General features: G+C 36.7%; 1 protein-coding gene across 3 annotated transcripts in view; it reads left to right on the top strand.

Annotated features, from left to right (window-relative positions):
• Positions 1-18900, top strand: part of PPP3R1 (protein phosphatase 3 regulatory subunit B, alpha) — a 39137-nt gene extending 20237 nt beyond the window's left edge. Inside the window, exons 1-7 of one of the 3 annotated variants that reach the window (XM_086879259.1) lie at positions 1723-1874; positions 1977-2001; positions 4161-4200; positions 12795-12971; positions 14404-14463; positions 15171-15355; positions 16742-18900. In XM_086879259.1, coding sequence (XP_086735385.1) covers positions 4188-4200; positions 12795-12971; positions 14404-14463; positions 15171-15355; positions 16742-16789 — 483 coding nt within the window. In that variant the 5' untranslated portion in view covers positions 1723-1874; positions 1977-2001; positions 4161-4187 and the 3' untranslated portion in view covers positions 16790-18900. Of the gene's footprint in view, positions 1-1722; positions 1875-1976; positions 2002-4160; positions 4201-12794; positions 12972-14403; positions 14464-15170; positions 15356-16741 lie in introns of those variants that run through there. The other 2 variants (XM_086879258.1, XM_086879257.1) reach the window with 2 other exon arrangements.
• The last annotated feature ends 189 nt before the right edge of the window (positions 18901-19089 follow it).

The following is a 19089-nucleotide window of genomic DNA, read 5'->3' as shown; positions in this document are numbered from 1 at the left end:
TAATGCATAATCAGACCTAGAAACAGTGTTCTACTAATATATGCTGAAGAACTGCTTTGCAGTGTGATGTCTGTGTACAAGCCGTTTTGTATAAACAACTGCAGCTAAGAATTGAAATTATGGTACTAATTTTGCTAATTGCTAATTTCCTTTTTTCTATCCATAGATCTTCATGTCTTTCACTAAGAGGAAACTTGTCAAGATAATTGCCTTAACTATTGTACCTTGGAGCAGCATGTATAAAACTGATCTTAAGAAGAAAGAGTGATTAGTATTTGAAATAACTGCCAGGGGGAAAAAAAAAATCAACAAAGACTTTTTTATTTATAATTTACAGAAGGTATAATAACTAAAGTCCATTAAGAGGTTATTCTTACCTAGTAAAAAGGCACAGCTGCTGAAAGGAGAAAAGAATACTTAGTAGAAAATTGCAAAACCTACTTTTGTTCTTAAAGGAACACATTACGTGTCATGTCAGCTCCTTTAGTGATGTGTTTTGACTTCTCTCTAGGAAACTGGTATTTCTGCAATACTCAGAATTGGGTCAGCCTTCTGTTAGTAGATTTTGGACTTTTCCCTTATCTGTAATTATTTTTGTCAACAAGTCATGATTTTTGTGGCTGTTTAACTGGGAATTAACTCACAGGCTTCTAACAGCATTTAAGAAAATTTCAAGACTAGTCTAAAAGAATAAGGGTATTCAAAGTATCTGTAGTATCTCAGCTGCTTTTTCTACTGATGCAGCTTGGGAGAGAGTGGAGTTCCAGCAGTCTGGTTGGGATACCCAGATGCAGCTGAGGAAGACATGTTTTACACAGGGCAAAAGTGCCAAGTAAATCTCTTGTGGAGCGTTGACTCTGTAAAAGCTGCATTTCTTCAACAACAAACCACGGTTTCTAAATGTGCTGAAATAGTGTATATGAGCAGATACTCTTACTTTTTGTGAGGTATGATAAAGATATATCTGTCAGGAAACACTAATATTATAATGAGGTTTTAAAATTGACAATTTAGGGCTGTGTCAGAACCTTGTGACTCAGATGCATTTGTATAAATGAACTTTTATATTGGAGATGAAATTACAGCTTTGGAGTTTTACACTGGCTTTAGTCTTTATAGATTAGTATAATTTAAAACTATAAAATAAAGTGTAAATGCAGTGTTACTTTAATGAATAAGGTGTATAATTATAGTGATCATTTGCAGTAACTCAAATTTTCTGTTAGTGCACTCAATCACAAAGAATATTTTTCAGCATTCTTTAGAATGCTTCCTTATCTGGTGTTAAAATTAGGTAATTGTTTGCATTAAAACTGTAAAGATAAAAATGTGTATCCAGTTTCTTTCCTTTTACTTAGAGGGTCTGTTTGATACTTAATGATGTCTCATAGCTGTGCTTCCCTCCCTACTTTTTTTTCTGAACACCTGAATGTGGATGTAACTCTAGACCTTCCATTTTACTTACTGCCTGCCTATTCCTAAACAATCCTTGCTTCTTAAGCAACCAGAATATTCAGCCAGCTTAGTGCTTGTGTTTCAAGGTTTATCTCCTGTCTCAGAGCATACACACTTCTTGATTGTATTTGGGGGCAAGTAAGCAAGCGTCTTGTACTGCTGCTGATGGAATAGGATAAAAAATGCCTGCTCCGGAAACCAAATCATTCCTCTTAATCTCTGAAGATCAAGGCTTTGGTATAGAGCACCATCTTTGTGTTTGTCCAGGTCACAGCAGTGTGAACAGGAATTTTGGCATGAGTAGTTCAGATGTTTATTTGTACCACACACACCCCCCCAGCCCCCATCAACCTCCTATTAAATCTTACAAGAATTTTGGATTTTCCTGTGAAGATGAATATTCAACACATCAATAGCAGGTAACTACTTTTTAAAATACTTTGCTTAAATACTACGTGGAAAATGTTGAATAATCATGTAATTTTTACATTGTAATTTACTAGATTTTTCTACCTTTTTAGATATTCAAGATCCAGTCCTGGATAGGTAAGTATTCTGAACACTTTTTTTTTTAGCCATAGCCATTTCAAAGAAAAGCTAAGCTGAAGTTTATTCACTTTTTTTCTCTGATCTCCAAATATGTTTTTTAGGCTACTCCATTTAGATAACTAGTTTATGACTTAGCATGTGCATCTAAATGTATAGTAAGAGTCCTTAAAAACATTACACTTACTCATTTCATGAACTGAAAACAGTTATTCTCATTTTTTCGTTTTGTCCTGCTCAGTTTTCAGAAGCATTTTATGTGTTTATAGGCAGCCCGTACCAGAAATTAATTTTCTCCCAAGACCTGAACAAGGATGTAAATGCCCAAAAGAGCAGTAGTAGTTAAGATTGTATATTTGTGTGCATGTGCATAAGTGCACTGGTTTTAATTCAACTTTCTCCTTTAATTTGCAGCCTTCCAGTCTGGTGTTTTTCTTGCCTCTTCATGACCTCGTGTCTTGAGCAGCCTAGCTGGATCCCCTGGTTCCTGTTTCTTCTTGTCTCAAAATTCTGCTTTCTCCCGTTTTAGATTCCCTACCCTTTTATAGTCAGATGCATACACTAGCCTTTTGCTACCTGTTTTGGTCTTTGCTGTTTATCCTAAGACTTTGGTTGGGTTCCATGCAATATTTTCCACGTGGCACTGCTCTCCTGGATTCCCTGCCACAGTTCAATTAGATTGTCTGAAGAACATCCCTGCTGAGCTTCTGAGGTTTTTGTGGCCTGATGGTCCTCATCTACATTTCTGTTCTGCTACTTTGTCTTGTTCTAAGTAGACACTGGAGAAGACATTAAGGCTGTACCTTTTGCTGCCCTACTTAGAAAGCAAATGCATGAACATTTTTTAATGAAGCAAGAGCGCCTGTGGATTGTGGGGGATAAGCAAAGTGAACGCGTTTCTGAGATGAAAAAATGCAAACAGTTCCCCTCAACAACACCACCACCACGTCTCCTCTTGGACATGTTTAGATTCATGAGATGTTTGTTCTGCCCCTTTTTGCTCTGATTAGCAAGTGCAGTCACATTTAACTTCTAGGCTAAAAGTAATTCTTCCCCCTGCCTTCTGTCAAGTAATCTCTCTGTATCTGTTCAGTTTTGTATCATTTTGACGAGCCTTTCTTTGCAAGTGCTCAACTGTGGAGTCCCTTATACTCCACACCATAAGAGAATTACTGCTGAATAGATTGTCTTAGACTCATCTGAAATAAGTTTTGTTTTCTTGTGTAACACACTCCCTTAGAAACATTAGTTTTGAAAGTGGTTATGAATCTCTTCAGTTATCTGGCTGCTCCTTTGCTAATGGATTCAGAAAAGTCATTAAGCATGTGCGTATTGTGATCTCTGGCTCAAAGTGAGGCATTTGGAGGAAAATACAAAATTCGTGGGTTTTTTTGCGTTCATATTGCAGTAGTTAATGTGTACAAATTTAGTGTTTATACCCTCAAAGTTTTAAGTTTTTTGTGCTATTACTTTGTTGTGTAGCAAGGATTTAAAGTCTTAGCTTGACTTTCCGTTCAGTTATAAAGCAGGAACTTATTAACGTAGTACATTACAAAAATATTTAAATGTAAAGGTGTTATGTCTGAGTTTGTGGTCATGTAAAGCTCTTCTTTTGCTTAATTCTTGCTGTGTGAATCCTTTTTGGGGGGAATGGCAGGTGGTTCAGGGAAGAAAACTTGATACAGTTTTCTTAAGCAAATTGAGTAAGATTTGTCATCGGAATTCGTAAGGACGCGTCTGCTTCTGCGTATGAAATAAAACGGTAAAGCAGGTTTTGTGAAGTTTTAAAATCAAATGTTTTTAACTTGAAAACTAGCATTTGCTCAATACATAAGTAGTGAGTTTGTTTTTCTGAGTTTAGAATACGGGATTGAAGTTCTTGTTATAATTATGTGAACTGACATTTTCACGGGAATTCTCATTTAAGGAGACCTCTTTACGGTTTTATTTTTTTTTATTATTATTTTTTTTTTGTTCTGGTAACATAGATCTATCCAAATAAAACACTGTTTATGACTGCTGGGTCTGAAAAACATATTTTTGAATAACAATGTAACTTGTATTGCCCGAGATTTTTGCAATGCTGAAATGTAAATAGTTCCTCAAAGCTAATTTGGGAGTAATTGCAACTTTGCTCTTTTTTTCTTGTTGTGTTTCAGGGAAATGAGGCAAGCTACCCTTTGGAAATGTGCTCGCACTGTAAGTTTTTTTAATTGCTACACTGTATTGTTACAGAAGTGAATTTTGTTTGGGGCTTAATATGTACAGTTTCCATGTATGGTATGCAGTTTATATACTAACCAAAATAATTAAATTAAAAGGTTAAAAATTACCTTTTGAAATAATACAGTTTTTGCTGTTAGATTGTAAAATCAAAAATCAGTCCATCTTTAAAAGAAAAATCACTTAAAGTTTTGAGGGTTTTCTTTGAGTCTTCCATTAGAATATAAAAAAACCTTATGATAGTCTTGATGTCTATAGGGTGAAGTGTAGTTCAGCCAGTGGGGCTTTTCCATCAGTCCTGGTGCCAGTTCCTCAGGGATATGGAGCAGCTCATGCTGCAGTCTGTGATGTGTTAGGAGTGAAGTATATTGCATAAACTGGCTTTGTGCCCTCAGAGGAAGGAGAGGTTGAGGCTAAGTGAGCTTTGTTTTCCCCTGTGTGTGCTTGCAGCCAAGCAGTTAGGTGAGAACCCACTTGGTGTTACTTGCTTTTGGCCATGTGAGAATAAAATTTGTTGCACCATCTCATGGGGTTAGTCTACCCTGTAAAAATGACAAAGTATTTTTTGCTGAAAGCTGACCAAAGAAAGGGTTGTCTCGTGAAATGTTCTTGTGGTGTTGTGCTAAGTGTTCCTATTCTTAGTTGGTTTCCTATGGAATGATTTTCTTCAGCCCTATAGTGTGTGTAGATGTGTGTATGTGTCTTCTGAACCACTTCATAAAATTCCCTATCTTGGGTGAATCAGATCTTGTTTTTAAACAGGGTAGCTCTTAAAGAGAGGGACTGTTTTCTGGATTTCTTTCACAATGCTTGTCATGTGCTTGTGCTGGCCTTTGGCTCTCATAACTCAAACTGTAATAGGAAGCAGATAGTCATGTAGAAATCTTTGTCTAAATGTGTTTTTTTTTCAGAAAAGAGGCTTTAGCTGGTAATCTGCAAGTCCTGTGTGCCTAATAGGGGCATCTACCTGGATTCTAATTTGAGTCATAAGTTTGCAAACACTTGAGAATATCATCCACAGCAGTGCATAGCTGTGTAATGCTCTCGGTATATTTTGTTAAATGCAAGTATCTGCTTGGAGTTTTGTATTTGATGAAGACTTCAGTAGTGTTTTCCTGAATAGTGTACATATATATCTCAGTCTTAAATTACTGCTCTATTGGTCAGTGTTTTGTTAGAGACAAAGTGGCTTCTGAAGAATGATTTTTTTAGTTAGCCATGTCAATGTCAGAGTTGTTAGCATCCTTAACTTCTGATTCTAGGACAAGCTATATTCATTGGTAGCAGTGGGCAGCCTAAAGGTTTATTACTGAGCTTGTTTGCCCATTTTGATTGCAGAGAAGGTGAGGATTTTCATATTACATTCTGTGGTTAAACCATATGTTGAGGCTGTTGTTGTTTAAATGTGAAGTTTTGCATGATTAAAGTTTCTTCTGCTCTGATGGCCTTTCTCACAGCAAAAGGTCAGCTGTATCCCTGGGCAACATAACTATACACACCAGGAAAATGGAGTTATCACTGTCCCTTTGCTTGGGTGGGCCAGCCACTGCAGTGATAGGGCTGTGCTTAAAGATCATCCTGTGTGCCTCAATGTTCTAAAACTGGGGTTTTGATGTGCACAGATGTGCACAGCTGTATGTCTGGAAGCAGGTCCACCAAGTAGACATTCACATAATTTTTCAAATGTTTAATGTTCCTGCTGCTTCCCAGAAATTGTTACTGACAGATCTAAAGCTTTCAAGGCAAGACCACACGATGTCTTTGAAGGTCATCTGATAGGGATTTTGAATTTTCATCTTTTGAAGATTGCCAGTTAGTAAAAATGTATTAATGCTGTTTGCATGGAGGCATTGGGTCATAAACTCTGCTTGGTGCTACAGTTGCTACTTTGGTGTCTCGTAAGAATAACTTTGTGTTAAAGTTGGCAGTTATGTGAAGCAAATTCAGGATGCTGAATGAAGGAGAGGATGCACACCATTAAATAGTCAAGCATATTCTTTTGACTTTTCATTTTAGAACACTGGTTCTTCTCACTGGGTGATTTAGTGTTGTTGGATTCCTTAAAGTGGTTTGGTTTGGTTTGGTTTCTCAGCTGTGCTGTACCAGAAATTACTGAAAACCTACCACTGCTTTCCCTGGTGAAAATTTGATGTCAGCTGGAATCTGTCAAATTATCTGTAAGAAAATTTTATTTTAGCAAAAAGATACAGAGAAAACTATTTTGTTATACAGTAAAGAATAGTTTATGGTGTAGTATAATATAAACATTCTTTTGTAGAGTGTTTAGATTTTAGGATAAGAAGGACTAGTATCTAACTTGGGCAATTGTAATTGACACATCTGAAGTCATGAAAAGGATTAGGCCAGCTGTGTGTAAGCATATACAAGACAAGTGGTTGAATGTGTTCTCAAGGGCGTCATCTTTTTGAAATGTGATCTCCAAAACTGAAATGGCTGACTTAGTTGCTACTCTGAAACGTTATATTTGTGAATCAGATGAGACCGTAGGTAGAGGTGCAAGTTTTGCTGAAGCTCTGTTTTATTTTGAGATCTCTGCAATACATTCTTCTGGGGGAAGATTAGTCTGGAAACATTTAAAATTAATTTCAGAACATGTTTGATTTAAAAATTTTTCTTAGTACCTTAGCAATATTCTTGTCCATAATGATTTCATATTTGAAAAATCAGTGGAAATGGGGCTCTCTTGTGACCATGCTCTGATCTGGCTTTTGTTAGTTAAACCTTTGTGCCAGTATTCTAAGAGTATCTGAAAAGCCAACCTTTTAAATACAGGGGTAAACATTATAGATTTCAGAAGTGCTCAGCACCTAATTGCTGAGAGATGTACAGCTTTTCTAAGGTCTGTACTTTTTGCAGATGTCTGTGTGTATATTATTATATGTGCTCTGCAGCAATGGATGTACCATGCTTCTTATGTATACATAAGCAATTATCCTCTTAAAGCATCACTCAGTGTAGTGGATTTCAGAAAACTGTAGTTTTAGGGCATTCTTTACTTTTGGCTCTTATATTAATAGAAAGCTATGTACCTTTATGTTAACTGGAAAAAATAGTATTAAATTCTTTTCTGAAATTACTGTTTTCAAGATAGAGCACAGTGGAATTGGCTTCTAATAAAGCTTTTTGAGTTGCCACTTTAATAGTTTTTACAGTCTTATCTGAGACTGTTGCATGCATAACAATTTGAAACAGAGTTGTTTTAAAATCTGATGGATCATCCTCTACTGCTGTGGTGGGGGAAGAAGTTGAGTAGCTCAGTGGTGTGGATCAGCATATTAGAAAATGAGCAACTGGGAGATAAGGCTCCTGCACTAAAATGGGAGTGAGGGGAAGCATTTGCATGTAGTTTCTTGGAAGCATTTTAACCTGATTCATCATATTTTTAGATGTATGCAAAAAAATTCAAGAGATGAAGCAGGTGTTGGCCCTAAGAATTTTAATACTTGGATGGAAGAGGAATCTTTTGAAAGTACTGATAGTTCTTTAACAAAAACCCCCTTAGTACCAGAACTATTTAACACCCACCTTATGTTAATTACAAGGGGAACAAGATTCAAAATGTATTATGAAATAAACATAAATAATTCTATGTGGTTTAGAACAGTGCAGAATTTGGTGTTTTACAGGGCTGCCAAAAGAGGGTTTTAAAGAAAAGCACTTAGCAGTTATTATTTCCAGCCAGTTTGTGAGCTCAGGCATCAGAGCCAAGCTGATGGGATAGTGTCAGATTCTGGTGGAAGGCATAGGAAGCACAAATCCCCCTGTGAGCTGGGGAGCACAGCACAAAAATGCCTAATTCAGATCTGAGGGAGAGGAATGCTCAGGGTTGTTCATTGTGGTGATGAGTCACAGGCAAACTCTGCCTCAAACAGTGTAAACAAAGCTCAGTCCTCCTGGTTTGCCTCAGTGGTGTTATTGCCCTTTTTACACTACTGTGGACATGGAGTTCCTAGTGCTTTTATCTGTCCAGGTCTCCTGAGCTGGTCTTCTTAAATTCTGTCTGCTACTGCCACCATCAGTCTTCTCAGCTCAGCTTTCCCTTGATCTGAACTATCTTGTGCCTTGCATTTCCAGCAGAACTTAAGATCTTGAGTTTGTGTGGGCACAAAGTCATATTTTTTGTTCAGACTAAAAATTTAATTCAGTGCTCTGTTCTTCAGTGAGAACTATGTGGAATTTTAAGTCTGTTGATAAGGACAAGGAAAATGAAGGCCTTGGAAAAAAGGGGAGCATCCATCTTGGATGGGAACTGTTGTATATGTTCATTCTGAGAGATAATATCAACAAAAAATGAATAAGGTATTACTGAAATCTGCTGTTCCACATAAATGTATGCTGTTTTCCTTTAAAATATCCAAAGGAGAATGAAGAAACAAGCACTAATCCCCAGAAGACCTACATAGTTGTTAGGTAAATTCAGCATAGGCAGGGAGAGTCACCAGAAATGAAGACTCTGAAGAAAGAATAGACAGAAGGTATGCAAATCTAAGGCATATTATACTGTGATGTATTCATCCCTAATTTTATATTTGCATTCTTACTTCTTAAAGCTGTTCTATGAAGACAAAGATGCTACTGAAATACAATTTTTTTTCAAGTGCATAAGCTTTTTAAAATTCAGCTTGTGGAAAGGATTTAACGGGAGGTGAGGTGCCTACAATATATTTAAGGAAAAATAATGAGGTTCTGATACAAAATTCTGGTAAAAGTCAGTTATGAACACAGTGATGTCATGTTTATCCAGATATGTCCATTAGGAACAGACATTTATGTGCTCATGAACTATTAAAGAAAATTTTCTTAGTCCGGCATTTACTTTGCTTTTTCACTATTTCCTCCTGCAAGTCCTGTCATTCATGGTGTGTCAATTGCCAGAAACAGAACATTGGAAGAGTTTACTATTTGGTCAGCTTTTGGCAGAGATGCTAATTGTTTTCAGTACTGTTTTTTTGACCTTTTATTTGTTTTTTTGCCCCTTAAGGAAAGAACCTTTCTCAGATCTCCAGTGCAGGCAAACCCTTTGCTTGAATGTTTCAAGGTTTAGAATGAGAAATCTGTAATCCCATTTCTAGTAGGAACTGTTTCCAGATGTTTGTACCTGGACTGTGCATTGAAGTTGAGCTGGTATGAGCTATGAAATTGGATGTGTGTATATGTGGAGAAAGAGTAATTAACATTTTTCAAGTATCCTTAATTTCATAATTGCGGCCGCTGTTGCTTTGTTACAGTTCAGCAAAACACGAACATTCTTGAGCCCTACAAGCCTCTGCAACCTCCTCCCCTTCCTGTGATCTGATTCTTATCTTTGTCGTCCATAATCTTGACCTCCTTGCCTACAGTCTTTAAAACAAAACAAAATTTCTTCTCTTACACCTGCTAGCTTTTGAATTTAAGGACCTTGTTAGCTGCAAATGCGAGGCTGGTTAAACCAGCAGTGGTTCTTGTGCCCAGCACATGATGGCAGAGCAGCATTGCTTGTTAATACTGTGTTCTGTGAAATAGTTTCTGAATGCCACAAGAAAACGTTCTTTTTGTAGTATTGGTAGTTCCTGCTGGAGATAACTTGAGATAAAATACCTTTCTGACAACAGTTTGTTTTCTTAGCATGTCTTTCTGCAATGGCAAAGTTGGGCTTGTCTGTCTTTTGTGCCAGCTTGTGCCAATTTAAGCTGTGCAGCCGTGTGTGAGTGACTTGTATGTGTGCTAATTAGCTCCACTTCATAGCAGAACATTGACAGAACTCTGGGTGTCACTTCCAGTCTTTGCTCTTATATTTGTGAGGAAAAACGGCATGGACTTGAGCTCCCAAAGCAGGAAATGGAACAGAAGTAATGAAATAAGACTTTCTTTAATGTGAACTCTGGGTTGTGAGAAAATGGTGTAACCCAGGCAGCTCTGTGTTTCCATCCCAATTTGTGAAATGAAATGCTGTGTTTTGGTACTTAGGAGTTTAAGTGTTATTGGAAATGTTATAGAACTTGCAGTTTATAAACTCGTTAGTTTTTGTGGCAGGGGAGAAGAGATCCAGCTGTGTTAATGCTTCTGTCATTTTTCTCCATTGTGATTTTGTGAAATTGCAGAGCTGTGAAGGTGTTTAGGTTGATTAGGAGGCTTTAGAATGACCAGATGGAAAGATTAGTTTTTCTGTTAATACTGGAAGTGAGATTCCACTACTCTGGTAAGAAACTGACAGTATATACACCGTAGACAATACTTTGAGTTTGCTGTTGAGTTGTTTTAAAGTGAAGTATACCTTATTAGGGTATAAATTATGTCTATTCCTACACTTACTTTACAAGGTAGTAAAATACATAGGTACTGTGATAAGCCACCCTTAATATTTTTATGCTTTTTCAAATGCTTTTGTTGTGAGGATTTTTTGGGGGTATCAACTCTTTCTATGCGAGTTGCAAGCAGAACTTGCACTAAAAATGGAGTTCCCACATTTGCAGCTTTCCAAGGTGCTGTCTTTGCATTAAGATGGGGTGGGCCCAGCAGTTGTCCAGTGGCAGGACTGGGATCAAGGATGAATGGAAGCAAAAGAGTTTCTGTGTAAAGAGGCAAAAGCTGGAAAATACCTTCAGTGTATTGATGGGAAGCAGCATTTTGTGCTGAAGGAGCTCCTAAAATTGCCTGTGGAGTTCTGCTTTGCCATTTCTCTTTAATACTGTGTTCTTTTAGTCCCATGATGATGTTCTACATCCAGGTTACTATATGGTGCTCTGTCTCCTTCTGTGTCCTCTAGAGGGGTTCCTGCAACGTGTTGCTGCCCCTGCTGTGGTGTTGCACTGTTCAGGGTACATCTCCAGTGATGTTCAAGGCTTCTGCACAAACTGGGGTAAAAGGAATATTTCAGAGCAGTCGAGAGGTTAATTGTGTGAAATACCACACTGCTTACTAGAAACCGAGGGAAGCAAATTATGTTTAGTCTTGCTTTTATAGCCCTAGAGGCAGAATCAGGTCTGTCACTTTCTGGCAGAGGAAAGAGAAGATTATTCTGGGACTGTACACTGGTTTTTGCCCTTTGTCTCTGCAGTTGCAAGCAGTAACTGAGACTGACTGCAGAGTGTCAGAAAAATCATCTTGTGCCTCTGGACTTCTCTCAAGCTCTCTCATTCTGAAATAATACAGTCCTGAGGACTCTGTATTTGTGTCTCATTGGTTTTGAGACAAAAAAAACAATGGAAGTTTTTGAGGAAGGAATTGAATTGGAAGTTGGTTACTGTTGGTAGAGGATCACGATTTTGGCTTGGCTACAGTTTCAGAACATGAAGCTCTGCAGATTGGCTGACTTTATGTATTGAAAAGACTCAGAGCTGTTTGGTTTATGCTGCACTTTTACTAAAGCCTAAGAATGTGCAAACGTGATGTGGAATGGATCAGGTGGAGGTACATGCCTTGTGGACTATAGGATACAATTTTGTTACTATTACAGCAAACACACTACTAAATGGAGCTAAGAAATAGTGAAGGAATTGCTCAGGTTAAGGAGGAGGTTGGTAGGGGGAGTTTGCAGGCTTAGGTTCTGCAAGGTCTGTTTGCTGTAGTCTGCTCTATGCTGAGCTTCTTCTAGGATTCCTGAGAACCCCAGTTTCTCCTTCATAGCCAAAAATGGTGAGCAACATGTGAACAGACTTGGATCTCGTGAATGGAGCTGCTGACAGGATATTATCAGGTTGTTAACTGGGGAAATTTTTTCAAGCCTTTCAGCAGTAGCAATGTACAAGATTGCATTTAATTGTGTTTATGGATTCACAGGTTTAGTCTATCCTTGGCATAATGAGATGTGTAAAATAGGCTACTAGGTGTATGCTTTAATTGAGATTCTCTATAAATTTGAAGAGATTAGATGAAGACATGCTGCTGCACAACCTGAATCTACTTTAATTTCTGGGACAAAAAAAAAGCTGTGTGCAGGTTGTGGCTACAGGTGTATCTTTTTCCTGTCTGGAAATGGAGAGGAAAAATGATTTTAGGTCAGTCAGAGGGATGTTTTGAGTAGGTAAGAGATAACTGGTCAACAGTAGGACAGTTAACCTGCTTAACTTGACACTTATCCCAGAAGATCTCATGTTCAGTGTGCTGAAGAAACACTAGTTTTGCTAATAAATTGAATATAATTTAATATAATTATCTTTTGTCATTGTCCTAACATATTATGTTAGTCTAGTGTAAACATAATGCTAGCTCCTTCAGAGAACACTTGGTCTCTTCCTTAACTTCTTCATAAATGGTATTTGTAAGAGCTGTCTGACTAAGAACTAACTAGCTAAGCATCCTCAATCCTTCAAAATGTTGTGTCAGCATGTGGTGTTCAGTGAGTCACAAGGCTAATAGCTGTATTATGGCAGGTGCAGGGAGAAAAAAAGGTAAGTCTTATTTAAAAAAAACCTGTGTTTACTTCAGATTTTCATGTTACCTTTATAGGTGTTTAATAGTTACAGTAAAGTAGGAGAGAATCTTGTAGGAAATTAATGAAATGTGCCTTGTGTTTAACTGCAAAGGGTTTACTGAAGCCTTTCTAAGTATGGCGTTGTTTTTCATTTCAGTTGATGCTGATGAGATAAAACGACTAGGAAAGAGATTCAAGAAGCTTGATTTGGACAACTCTGGTTCTCTGAGCGTGGAGGAGTTCATGTCTTTACCTGAATTGCAACAGAACCCATTAGTACAGCGAGTAATAGATATATTTGACACAGATGGCAATGGAGAAGTGGATTTCAAAGGTAAGGCACAGTGTTCTGTGACAGGTGGTGGTACTTCAGAATTCCTAGAGCTTTCATGTTTTTCTTCATCTGAGAGAGGAGAGATGAAGAAAATTTGCTAAAATAACGTACTAAATCCTAGTGAAAGTAAATATCAGTAAAACTAGTTTCTCTGCATTAGGGAACTTTGGAGTGAAATGTTTAAAAGAGCAGATTGTTTAGTAATTGCCTTTAAGGTCTTGCTGACTGAGGACTACTCATTAAATATCTCTTAAAGTACACCAATTTAGATTCTTAATTTTAATGCTGAGGAGAAGAAGGAAGTGTGTTAGGCTAAGTGGTGTGTTACTGTATAAGTTGTATTTATCCAAATATCCAAATGAAATCTGTCCTTTGGAGTATTTAGAAAATAGAAGGGAGCCCAGGTTTTTCTGTTGATACTTCTTATATGGGATTCTTTTTAGGTAGATCTTAGATGGACACTTGAAGGGAAAAAAAATCCAAACAACCCAGAAGATTTGATTTAGAACATTTCTCAAAATTTTAGACTAATTTTAAATGTTCATGTTTAAAAGGGCTAGCAAGCTATAATCTTCATCACTAGTTCATCTTAAAACACTATCTGACCTTCAGAAGTGATAATGTTTGTAACTTCTGTCCAAGGTAATACCTAGTATTTCCTGTTGCTTATGGCTGGAGAAGTTTAATCAGTCTTGCATGTTTTCTAAAATTGGAGAAAGAACTTAAATCTTATTTATACTGACAGACTGACATTTTAAATAAGGTATTAATATGCAAGAGTTGCTAACCTTTACAAAACCCCATAAATGTGTATAGAGATAGCTAAAGTATAGCCAGAATGTTTTGATTGGAAGCAGTAATTGTTGCATGGAGCTATTTAAAATTCCTTTCTTAAAAATAGATAGTCATGAACAATGATGATCATGTTGTCTGTGACATTGAGCTGTGATTAATACAGTTATCAAGAGTTGTACCTCTTGGGTGGGAACAGGAAGTTGGCAAAAATCTATTATTTTAGAGAAAAATATTACTTTAGTAATTCTCCAAAAGCAGTTTTCGGTTTCAATGTAATTCTTTACATTGAGAAACCAGTATTGAGAGGAGTTGTACAATTAGTCTCAATTGGAGTAGCTTTAATAAAGATCTTAGAGTTTTCTGTCAGGTTCTTGTGAAGGTCCAGCCATAAAATTCCTTTAAATCCTGGTTTGACCAAGTCTGTTTAGTGAGTGCTGCATTGGATTTGGGGTTCCTCCCACTGAAGAGCATTGAATATAAAAGTATGCAGACATTTAGGTGTCACAGGGTAGACAATATTTTAGAATTTAGAATTTTAAAGATTAGATTGGTTTTACAGTTTCTAAAATTTTCTGAATACTGATTTGTTTATTAAAAAAATAACACTTTTTATACGTGTTTTCCTTGCATTATTTAGAATTTATAGAAGGAGTCTCCCAGTTCAGTGTCAAAGGAGATAAGGAACAGAAGTTGAGGTGTAAGTATTTTGATTTTCCTTAACTTAACAAAACTTTCCTGATCCTCAAAAATACACTTTTATAAGTTAAGATTAAGAAACTGGCAAATCCAAATTGTTGTAAAGAGTGGAAAATCATGAAAGTAGATTGTAAGCTTTTTGCACATTTTGTCCTTTATTTGTGTGAAGGTTTGTTAGCACCCTTTTCTGCACAGAAGGTTGAAGGAGGTTGGTTGCTTTCTGAAAAATTTCAGTTGCTTTCTGTTTTTTTAAAAAAAAAATTCACTTAAGAACAGCTTGCTGTATAGTTCTGTGAACTTACAGGGCCTCAATTCTTTGCTTTTAGAGTAGGGAAGCATTAATTCTTGTTTCAGAAGTGCATCTCCAGACCCAGGCTTTTAGGAGTAGAAAAGACACAGGTTCAGTTACGGATGTTGCTTCCAATAAATAAGATTGAAATGTTTAAAAATAAATTCAGTCTTGATGCCAAGTTGTTTGCAGCAGATGGGATTTTGAGACATCTGTTTCCTGGAAGGTTGTAATTTTTTTTGCTGCCTGGGTGCTTTACTTGTGATGGGGAAGATTTTGGTGTTCATACAGCACTTTTACTGCTGGTGCTAAAAGAATTTCAGGTGTTTTCCAAAAGTGAGTATGTATTATTTTCCATCCACAGTTGCTACCAAATGGTTGGTTGATGTATTTTTGATCATTGTTTTTTACTTCTGCAGTTGCTTTTCGCATTTATGATATGGACAAAGATGGCTATATCTCAAATGGAGAGCTCTTCCAGGTGCTGAAGATGATGGTTGGGAACAATCTCAAAGACACTCAGTTACAGCAAATTGTAGATAAAACCATAATTAATGCAGATAAGGATGGTGATGGAAGAATATCCTTTGAAGAATTCTGTGCTGTAAGTAACTTCTAAAGAAAACTTGGGTCATTTACAGAGAGAAATAAAACCTCTCAAGTGCTGCTCTGGAAAAAGAGTAAACAGTTGTAAGGTTCATTTTAAAAACTTAGAGGTTTACTGATCAGAATGCTTAAATGTAGCATTTAGTGCTTGAAGGGGTTGATTTCAACCCATGTGGTATATTTATTTAATTACCTGACAGCAAGTTTTAAATTAGTTTCTCAAAAAAAGTAAATGACACGTTGAATATTGATCCTTTGAAAATTGCAGTAATGAATGTTTACACATTGATTTTAAATGGTATATTAATGAAGATACACTTGATGGCATGGTTTGGGCATTGCTTTTTGTCCTCATCTTTGAATTTACAACTTCAGTTCAAACATAACTTGTTCATAACTCAAAAAATATGTGAGTTCTAAAAAAAAGAAGGGGAGGGGTGTGGTGGAAATCTGCCATCCCACCAACTACTAAAGTGAAAAGGTTCTATTGTTTGCATTTTGGAGATTTTTTAAAAATTTTAATTATTTTTGTGACATCATGTAAAAAAACATTTTGTCTGCAAAGAAGTTAGAGCTGCAGCCTGCAAATGCCTGGATTAGTGCATTGCTTATTTTATTTCTTGCACTGGGCTGTTGTCTTCCAGCCATCCATCAAAAGTGAAGTTGCCTCTTCTTTTGTCTTTGGGCTTCTGCCCAGGCTTCTGGCCTTGTGCTGCTGATGGACTTTTCCTTACTTCTAATTTCTTCAGTTTCTGTTGACCTCCTGACAAGACACTTTTCTGTTCTACAACCTCTTATTCTTTTTGAGTTTTATCCTCTCTGAATCTGGCACCACGTTTCTACAAAAATGCCTCTTCATTTGTTGTCTTTGGCACATACCATTCGGCCTTTGAATTTTGTTCCTGCATTATAAAATGTTCCTCTGGCATGGCACCTTTTCTTTTCCTTCGGTTCTGCTTGGATCACACACCTGTGAACACTGGTAATTCTTTCCTGGGTGTGTGCAGTCCTGTCAGAAATCCTGTGGCTGTTCCTAAGGCCCTTTCCTTTTCCTAGGAAGGTTCACAGGGTGTTTTAGAAGTCACCATTTTATTTAACATGCACAAAAATACTACAAGGTTGTAATATGAGATGGAGAGGAATGCCTAATGGTGTTACTTGCACTGCTTTTCAGGCCCTTGAGTGTGTAAATTGTACTAATATTGAACTACCTTGGTTTGTATGTAATTAATTTAATGTCTCACAATACTTGTAAAATGTAAATCAGTTTGGAGAGGCCAGGAAGTACTACCTTTATGATTGACCTCAATGCATTTATTTAATGTGTTCTTTGCACCTTGCTAACTTTCAATTCTCATCTTTCTGAACCTTATTTTTCTCCCAGGTTGTAGGAGGCCTAGATATCCACAAAAAGATGGTTGTAGATGTGTGACTCTGTAGGGCACCACCCAACACTTTTGCTTTCTTCTCCATCTCTGAAGATCTGCTCCAGACGTCCAGCAATGCTCTCTGTGTATTTAAATGGAAGTATTTTTCTCTGTGAAGCCACATTTTCCAACATGAGCCTCATGAAGCCAACTAAGTGTTATTGAACTTTTATTCTCTCAATAACTCAGTGTAGCACTTTAAAGTCTGAAGGACAGCAAAGATGGAAAGAGCATATCAGTGTGGCGGAGAAAGGGAAGGGGTTGGCTTTTTAATTTATTTTTCTTCATCTTTTATAACAAGGAAATATCTATCTATATATATATATGTGTGTATTTATATATAGATATATATGTAGCTTTCTATATGTAGTAGCTAGGTGGGCTTTAATTTAATATACTTGATTCAGAAACAAACCTAGAGTACAAAGTGCCAAGCAGAATATTAACAGTTCAATATATGGATATACATCCTTACTTTTATTTCACACAGTTTTATATATATAGTAGAAGAATGTAAAATTTTAACTTGGGTCTTAGGTCAACTCTTTTCCTGTGACTGTTCAGATGTTTCTATATATTGAATGGCTGACAAAGCATTGCTTCTTATTAAATCACCTTAATTACTTTTTTTGTTTTTGTAACACGGGAGACTAAGTTTATTTATACCTGTTAATATATTACCAGGGACTGTGTCTCTTTGCTAAATAACTTAGTACAGTTCTACTTAATATGAGAATATAGTTTAATGCTACTGCCAAGAACTAGTCCTCGTGTGCATATAGTGACTGCAGAATGCTTTGATGGCTGTTAGATTCCGTCACCCAGGAACTGGGAGCAGTTACAGCTGTCCTGAAGCCAAGACAACTCTTCTGTTCTGGGTTCAGTTTAGATACAGCTGCTTAAGGTGGTAGATGCATTCATGATTTTCTCTTGTGCTTAGCTTAATGAAATTAGGATCAACATAACTGTGCAGGATTCCCATCTACTTATTTTATACAGTACTTAGATTATAAAATGTTCTTGCCACTTAAATTCTGTTGTTTCACCCATGATAGTTTTCCCCCTTGCATTTAAAAAATACTACAGGTAGCTAAATAACTGGTAATATTTTATATATATATATGTATATATGATTCATACAGGTGGGAAATCTTGTTAACCTATGCCATAGAGGAGGAAAACTTCACACTATCTAAATTTATACCTCTTGCAGTTCTCCAGTCCTTTTCCTGGAGAATTTTTTTTTTTTCTAGATTTGTCCATATCATAATTTGTAATGGAAGGTAACTTGATCTATTTGTGTGATATAAAAGTAGCGAGCCATGTTTTACAACTTTATATCATCCCTTCCCTTTTCTGCAGTGGTACTATTGGCTGGAAGAAAAACATTTGCTAGATTTTTTAGGACAGTACATCTTTCCTGTATAGTAGTTTTTCTATTTAAAAAAAAATTGTTTTATAATGAGCAGTGGAAAGTGCAGGTTGTCTGAACCTCTTCAATCGAGCACCTGTCTGCCATAGCTGTTCCTTCAACTGAGTGCTGCACATCATGGGCTCTGTCTGTGAGAGAGAAATCCAGGTGCTTAGTGTCCTTGCATGACATGAAGTTTTGCATGTAGATCGATTTGAAATGTTCCTCTTGTTTACATAATTTGCATAATTAAAAAGATAATGTTGCCAAACTTTGGTAAATGTTAATGTTCAAAACAAAAATCTCCACTACATGTAACTTTTTTCTTCCTCTGGATCAGTACGTGGTTTATAATCCCAGCCAGTGGTTGTATCTGTTCCAGTGTCAACTGCCATGTGCTCTGCTTCAAGGGGGAATTAGTCTTTTGTGAATTTTTTGTACATAAGTATTTGTTACAAACATTTTAGCAAATGCTTTCAGTTTTTCTTGCTTGTGCATATCTTGGCTGGCATTATAGAAATTAGCGCTAATGTTATTTCTTTAGGGGGACTGGAAGGGGAGGGATGAGGGTTTTTTTTCAGTTTGTGTGGGGAAAAATGATTTATGTTGAATGTTTAGTTTTTCCTCTGCATGCTACATCATATATTGTGGGAACTATAAGAACCTTCATACTGTATGAATACAAAATAAAATATTTGAACCTTGGCTGGGGCGCTCAGTACCTTTCTTGTTCACCTTAAATCAGCTCTGCACCTTGCTCTGAAACTTGTTTGTATTTTTTTGCCCACTCCTCGATTATTAAGGTTTACTGAAAAATTCTACAGGGTGCAGTCTGCTGAACACTTCCAGGGTTCATTTCAGTGTTTCAAGACATGTTGAGGTTGTTGAAAGGCA

Source organism: Cyanistes caeruleus, chromosome 2 (genome assembly GCF_971803275.1).
Source record: "Cyanistes caeruleus chromosome 2, bCyaCae1.hap1.1, whole genome shotgun sequence".
NCBI lineage: Eukaryota > Metazoa > Chordata > Aves > Passeriformes > Paridae > Cyanistes > Cyanistes caeruleus.
This window is presented reverse-complemented; position numbering and strand designations above follow the sequence as displayed.